The 7218-nt window shown below is 53.5% G+C and overlaps 1 protein-coding gene across 3 annotated transcripts in view; it reads left to right on the top strand.

Moving 5' to 3' along the window:
- The window catches only part of MLXIPL (MLX interacting protein like), a 60612-nt gene that overhangs the window by 44411 nt on the left and 8983 nt on the right, over positions 1 to 7218 (top strand). For all 3 annotated transcript variants that reach the window (XM_074189426.1, XM_074189425.1, XM_074189424.1), the window contains 3 exons: positions 3738 to 3898; positions 6157 to 6652; positions 7019 to 7086. In XM_074189426.1, coding sequence (XP_074045527.1) covers positions 3738 to 3898; positions 6157 to 6652; positions 7019 to 7086 — 725 coding nt within the window. The remainder of the gene's footprint in view (positions 1 to 3737; positions 3899 to 6156; positions 6653 to 7018; positions 7087 to 7218) is intronic.

Genomic DNA, 7218 nt, shown 5'->3' on the forward strand with positions numbered 1-7218 from the left:
CAGAGCTGGGGGGCCCAGGGCTAAGACTGACACTGAGGAAGGGGGCTCAGGGCTGAATATGGGGGCTGTGGATTTGGGCTAGGGGACCCAGGGCTGGAGATACAGGTTCATTGCAAATGAGAGGGGCTGCCTCAGACAGACTAATGTCATGATGAGGGTAAGAGTTAAATATATTGAATTGGGGGGGTTCAGTGTTGGGATAAGAGGTCAGTGGCAGAAATGGAAACTCGTCATTGGGGGGAGTTAGTATCAGAGATGGGGACTTGTTATAAAGTTATAAAGGCTTGAGGCTGGGAATTGGGGCTCAGTGCCATCACTGCCCTGGGTGGGGGCTTGGGGTTCAAGCCTGGGCCCCAGCACAAGGTTGGAGATGGGAACCCAGTTTGAACAAGAGAAATCAGTCTAAATCTGAGTCAGAGCCAAGGCTCCCCTGAGTACTCAGCCCAAGGCAAGGGGCTGGTTTGGGAACTGAGTCAGGGGATGGTTCCCCCCCTCCCCCGCTACCCCACAGGTTCCTTAGGTCTGCCAATCAAGAGAGAGTAGCCAATGGGGACTTGGGAATGAGGAACCAGCCCATCCCTCCATGCCTGCCAGAACCAGCCTTGGGGAGAGGGGAGGTGGCTGCCTCAGGGAGAAGTGGAGATGGCTGGGCTTGGGGAGCAGGCTGGCCCTGCCTGGGGACAACCCTGGCTGGGGATGGACACCCGAACTTCAGGTAGGAAGAGGTTGCCGTAAACAGGGGAAGTCCACACTTCCTAGGTCATGCCACTAAAGAAGAGAAGAGAAAGAGAAGAGACCCCTCTTCTCTTCTCAGCCTGTGGGGGGGGGGGGGGGCTTAGAGGTAGGAGGGGAATGAGAAAAGCCTACCTGAGGGCATAAAGAGTCTCACTGGGGGCAGCCTCAGGATGGTCTTGGCCTTGGTTACAGGCCCAAAGCTGAGGGTGCTGGGACTATCATGCTAGGGATGGTGGGAGCCGGGCTTTGGTGACCTCCACAGGGCCTCGATTCAAAACAGTTCTCAGTTTCTGCCTTTGGACTGGTCGACTAAAGATTGGCCAGTTGGGGCTGGGAGCTGGGCAACTGGATTCATGGTTGGGGAAGGGACTTCATGAAAGAGATGAAGACCTGTTGACCGGGAGGATGGCTCAGAGGAGGGAAGGTTCCCTGACAACAAAGATGGCTCAGTGTCCAGGGATGAGGGCTCATGGGCAGGGAGGATGGCTCAAAGGAGGGAAGAAGTGCTGCCCGACAGGGAGGATGGCTCAGTGTCTGGAGATAGCGGAGGCTCAACACTGAAAATAGGGAGCTTAGGTTTGAGAACTGAGGCTTACTGTTGGGGGGATTGGGCCGTCGGGGCCAGAAAAGGAAACTCTAATATCAAGGATTTCCTTAAATTCTACAAGTATTTATTTAACCTCCACTAGGCCCTACCAAACCCAGTACTAGACCCTGGGGAGCCAAAGACAAAAAAGAAAGATGTCCTGTCATTCTAGGAGCTTACATTCTCCTGCTTAGCTTTGAGCCGCATGCAGCCAAGTAAACCCTGGTGGTTTTATCAAGGAGCACCAAAAGCTGGGGAGACAAGGAAAAGCCTCATGCAGAGAGAGGGAAAGCCCTGAGGTGAGGGAGTAATGGAACCAGAGTTACTGAGGGGCAGTCAGAGAGGGAGGTGACCAGCAGGTCCAAAGGGCCACAACCTCTGGATGGGGAACAGCCCATCCACCACTTGACCCAGAACATAGAGAGTGTGAGGAGCAGGAATGGGAAACAACCAGAAGTTGAGGCTGGAGTCAGGACATCTCACAGAGGGGGACTTATCTTTCACTGGGAGCTTCTTGGGCAGAGAAGGGATATGGTCTTGCAGCAGTTATCACTCCTCCATAAGGTTGAATCTTGGAGGGTGTGTGTGTGTGTGTGTTGGGGAGAGAGTACCATGGATGGGGCTTTGGGGCTGGAGAAGATGTTGGGGATGGGGGCTTGGGGTTACGTTGGGGATGGAGATGGGGGCTTACAGTCAGGACCAATGAGGAGGTCTTAGGGACAGTGACTTTGGGATTCTTTGGGTTTGAGTCAGGGAGAAAAGAACCAGTGCAAGGCAGAGGCATTCCAATGTTGGCTTGAGGATTCTGTTTCTTGAATGGGGCTTAGAATTGGAATGAGATGGGGATCAGGGCTTGGTGTCTGAGGCAGGCCTCAATATTGGGGACTCTCAGCACTAATGGAGGTTCAGGGCAAGGTGGTTGCCAAGAGTCCAGGAAGTCTTTGAAGGTTCATCTGTCTAGGTGTGTTCAGAATCTGAAGTCCTTTTACATAATCCTGGCCTAGAATGAGAAGTAGGGGCTGATCTGACCCTGGGATACCACAGCACCTTGGGCGGGAAGGTTAGAGGAGAGGGTTTGAGGCTGACCAGAAGGGCACATCGTAGTCTCAAGAGCAAATTAGGTATCAGGAATCCTGGAAGCTTGGAAGGATGGGATTGAGGTGCTGTTTGTCTCTGCTTCCCCACCTTGGAGGCTTGGTTAGCTTTGGGTGAGGTGGGCAAGGGGGAATGGATCATGGACCAATTTTCATTCCCATTGTCCACACAATCAATAGACTTAAAAAAAAAATAGGACTCCCTCTAATTATGGGAGATTCGCTGACACAGGCCAGTAGATCCAATGGCCCCTAAGTCCCCAGTCAGTCCTTGTTTGTGCCTCCGAGGGTATCCTCAGATATACAAAGAGAAGGGGCCTCAAGCACCCCCACCTTGACCTCCAGGAGGTTGGAGGCCTCTAGGTAGGAGACTGAGAGGGAAGCTCCTTCCTCCTCTCTCCTGCCATCCTTCTCCAGGGTCCCAGCCTCCCAAACCACAATATAGTACAGGATGGGGGCAGGCTACCAGTAGCAGGGTCAGGACTGGAGAAAGGTGCCAGGAAGAGGGCAGGCGGGCAGTCATGGGCAGGCGCTTCGGAAAGCCCTCGGGATGTGGTTTAGCCACAGGCAGCTGCTTCCCAAAACCAGAATAGCCTTCAACTTACACAACCCCCACATTGAAAGTTGGGGCCATCCCTCCCCCCTTTCCTGGGCTCTTTCCCCTTCTCTCCCTCCACCCATCAAGGACTTGCCCCTCCCTGTTCACTGCCCAGTTCACGGCCTCACCTCTGGCCTCTCACTTCCCTTCCCTCTCCCAACCAGAATGGGTGAACCCTGCCTAGGAACAAGGGGTCATGGACTGGGCAACAGAGCACCCATGGGAGGGCCATTTCCTGGGGTCTCAACCCTCTCCTTCTCCGGGCCCACCCCACCCTACCCTACCCCAGGGCTGCTTCCCCCATGAGTGAGACAGAAACTCTCCTAGTTTCACAATCTCCTATAAAAACAGTCACCCAGCCCTGCACCAGAAACCTTGACTGACTTATAGGGGGGCACCAAGACCCCCTCTCCCTCTCCAAGGCCTCCTCATTTGGAATGTGTCAGAGATAGTTGCCAAGGAAAGAGAAGGGCTGGGGTGGCTAGGTGGGGCAGTGGATAAAGCACCGGCCCTGGAGTCAGGAGGACCTGGGTTCAAATCTGGCCTCAGACACTTAATAATTACCTAGCTGTGTGGCCTTGGGCAAGCCACTTAACCCCATTTGCCTTTCAAAACCCTAACAAAAAAAAAAGAAAGAGAAGGGCCCGAGCAAGGGAACTAGGGGACATTCAGGGATGCCACATGGCCCCTGACCAGCCTGGCCTGGCCTGCCCTTGATTTACAGATTTCTTCACCAACCACCGGCCTCCATCAACACCTGTGACCTTCCCAGAGCCCCCCAGCTATAACCCCATGGCTGACCCTCTGTTTAGTGGTGGATTCCTGGCGCCAGAATCCCCAGCTGCCCCCCCAGGGGTGCCCCTGCTCCTGGGCAGCCGCCTACAGGTAAGTGTTGGTTCCCACCTCTCTTCCAGCCCTCCCCCCACAATGTCTTGCTACTCTCTCATTCGTTCAGTTAAGTAACACAGTGGGGCCACAAAGACCTGAGTTCAAATCTGTCCTCAGATACTTCTAGCCAGGTGAGACAAGTCTCTCAGTTTCCCCCTCCCTTCCAGAGTGGTCGTGATTGTAAATACTTAACCTGGTGCCTGTAAGCACCATATAAATGTTTACTTATCATTATTTCTTCTTCTTCATGGAACCTCCAAGCTCCATCCTTGGCTAGCCTATAGGGGAGACAGGAGGAGACCCATGCTCCAGCCCTGAGGATCTCACAGTCCGAATGAGAGGCAAAGACTCCCCCAAGTTATCAATTATATATCAATTATGTATCTCAATAAGATGTATTCTAAGAATAGCCCTAGGTCACCCACGTGGTCCAAATAAAGTCAAATAAAATCTTTGCAAGCTGGAGTAATCCCAGAAGGCTTCCTGGAGGGGCTGGAATGTGAGCAGAGCCTTGAAGAATCCCAGGAGATGGACCGGGAAGAGATTTAAGGAAGGGAGGATTTTCCAGGAGGTGGGAAAAGTGTGATCAAAGTTAGAGGCTGGAATAAACAAGGCAGGTCTGGTGTTGGGGAGTGCCGCTACTAATGAGAAGGCCCACTTATTGGTGGAGTATTCCCTTATTTACAAAGCAGCTTTCTCACCACAACCCATGGGGTCAGTGGTTCTGGGATCATCGTTCCCATTACAAAGGAGTAGACTGAGGTTTGAGAGGATCAGTGACTTGCCCAGGGTCATAGAGTTAGGAAATCACAGAGCCAAGACTCAAACCCAAGGGTCTTCTGACAGCAAAGAAAAGCTGGTCTTCAGAGGGTGGCTTTGACCGTGGGGACCCTGAAGCTTGGAGCTCCGCAGGAACGTGGGCAGCCACCCGTCCTGCTGCTCTTCATACACTGTGCTCCATCTCCCATCACCGGGCCTTTGCAGGAGCTGTTCCCTCTGCCTGAAATCCGTTCCCTCTTCCAATCTTTAGCAGCCTCCAGACGCAGCTCACGCACCACCTCTGCTAGAGGGCCTTCCTCCAGTTCTCCTGGGTGTATCTGGCATAGACTTCCAGGTGGCCATGCCACTCCCCCTTGAGAACGGAAGCCCCTTGAGGGCACTCATTGTGTGTGCTTTTTCTTTGGGCTCCTCTCTCCCCTTCCCTTAGACACAAGCCTTGCTGAGAAACCACTTAGGGAGCTGGAACTATAGACAAGGGGTTCGGAGGGCTGAATGGGGGGCTAGCAGTGGTAATGAGGAGCAGGGGGACTCAATCTGTCCTTCAGTTAACAACACGCATTAATCACCTACTGGGAGTCAGCACGGTATAAAACAAAATGAAATTCTCAGAGAGCTAAGTTCCTTCACCTCGTGACAGCAAAGTGGAATAGAGGGATGTTGGCCTTGAGTTAGGAGGATCTGGGTTCAAATCCCATCTCAGATACTCACTGGGCCACCCTGAGCCTCATTTTCCTCCTCTGTCAAACGAGGCCATCTCTAAATCCATGATCCTACCATCCTAAGTCACTCTGAGCCTCAGTTTACTCATCTGCAAAATGAGGCCTCATCTCCGCTCTCGAGCTCAGATACTGTGCATTCTGACCTAGATGTCTCCTTCTTGGGAAGTGCCTATTCATTCTTGACCCAGGGTGTTTGCCTATCCCTTTCTTTCTGGCCTGGGAAATCCACTTTTCAAAATCAGCACCTCCAAGAAGGAAGTCTTCCTTGACTGTGAGGGTTTTTCAGTTCTCTGCTCAGACAACTCCAACTGCCTCCCCTTTGTATGTGGGTCATTCCTTTGCCTTACTGGGCTCTTGCTATCTTTTTTTTTTTGGCAAGGCAATAGGGTTAAGTGACTTGCCCAAGGCCACACAGCTAGGTCATTATTAAGTGTCTGAGGTCGGATTTGAACTCAGGTTCTCCTGATTTCAAGGCCAGTGCTCTAGCCACTGTGCCTCCTAGCTGTCCCTCTTGTTATCTATTTGATAAAGTCCTGGTCCTGTCCTTCCCTGCCAAGAGACTGCAGCTGCCCCACCCCAGGGCTAGGCGCTTGTGACCCCCCCCTCCAAGGGGCATTTGCCTGGGGGGGTTGCAAAGGGCAGGATTGTGTCTCCTTCCTCTTTGCCCTCTGTGCCAGCATAAATCTCTCCAAGAGTAGAAGGGGATTGTGTGGGAAAGGGCTTTCTCAACTACTAAACTTTTTGCCCATCTTGCAGACCCGGAGCAGCTGCTCTGGACCCCTCGACTCATCTGCTTTCCTGAGCCCTGACTTCCTCCTGCCAGAAGACCCCAAGGCCAAACCCACCCAGCCCCTCCTCCATTTCCCTACTCTCACCAAGGGGCCGGGCCTGGAGCCCTGTCCTCCTACACCCTTCTCCCCACTGGCCCCTTCCCCTCTTCTGATACAAGATGACTCCCTTTACACACCCAGGTTTCCCTTCCCTAATACAGTCCCCCCTTCATCAGTTTCCCCACTCCCGACCCCACCAAACTTTCCCCCCACCCACCCCAACACTGGTCCCTCCCCATCGCCTTTCCCTCTGGAGCTCCTTCCTTCAGGATACCCAGAACCCTGCTGTGGGCCCCAATTTGCTGTACCTCGCCCACGGCTCAAAAGCAAGCCCCCAACCCCAGCCCCTCGTATGCGAAGGCCCAGTCCCCCAACCTTGGCTGGGGGATCCAACCCCTGTCTCACCCAGTTGCTCACTGCTGGTAAGTGGGACTCTGGGGAGATGGGAAAGGAAATGGAGGGGTTGGGGGCAAGGAGTAGAGTTGGTGGAAAGGTGGAGGAGCTAGAAAAAAGGAGAGGAGACCCCCCAACTTGGGTGCCCTGAGACAGCTGTTGAAGGGAGGCAGAGGGAGGAGGCTGAAGGATGTGGCCTTCAAGGAGGCAGGGGACAATCAGGGACAGAAAGAAGATGAAGCCACCCCAAGAATTAGTCTTGGCTGCTTGGGGCCAAAGTCCCTCTGAGCTCAGCCCAGAAGATCCCATTGAGAGAGTGAAGGCAGGTGAGGCAGGGGGCAGAAAAGATTGGCCCTGGATCTCTGTTACGCCTCACTGCTCATCCTTCTCTTCAGCCAAACCTGAGCAAATGCTGGAAGTCCCTCTCCCCTCAAATACTGCCCTCAGACCTTCTGGATCCCCGGTAAGACAGGTCAGGGGCGGTGGGGGCAGGGGATCAGAGGGGCAGAACCAGGCATGCTGCCTGCTCATAGAGATAAGTACTCATACATGCAAGTGTTTGGAGTGGTCCTCACAGCAGGCCACCTCTCTGATT

The sequence above is a fragment of the Macrotis lagotis genome, chromosome 5, assembly GCF_037893015.1.
Source record: "Macrotis lagotis isolate mMagLag1 chromosome 5, bilby.v1.9.chrom.fasta, whole genome shotgun sequence".
Taxonomy (NCBI): Eukaryota; Metazoa; Chordata; class Mammalia; order Peramelemorphia; family Peramelidae; genus Macrotis; species Macrotis lagotis.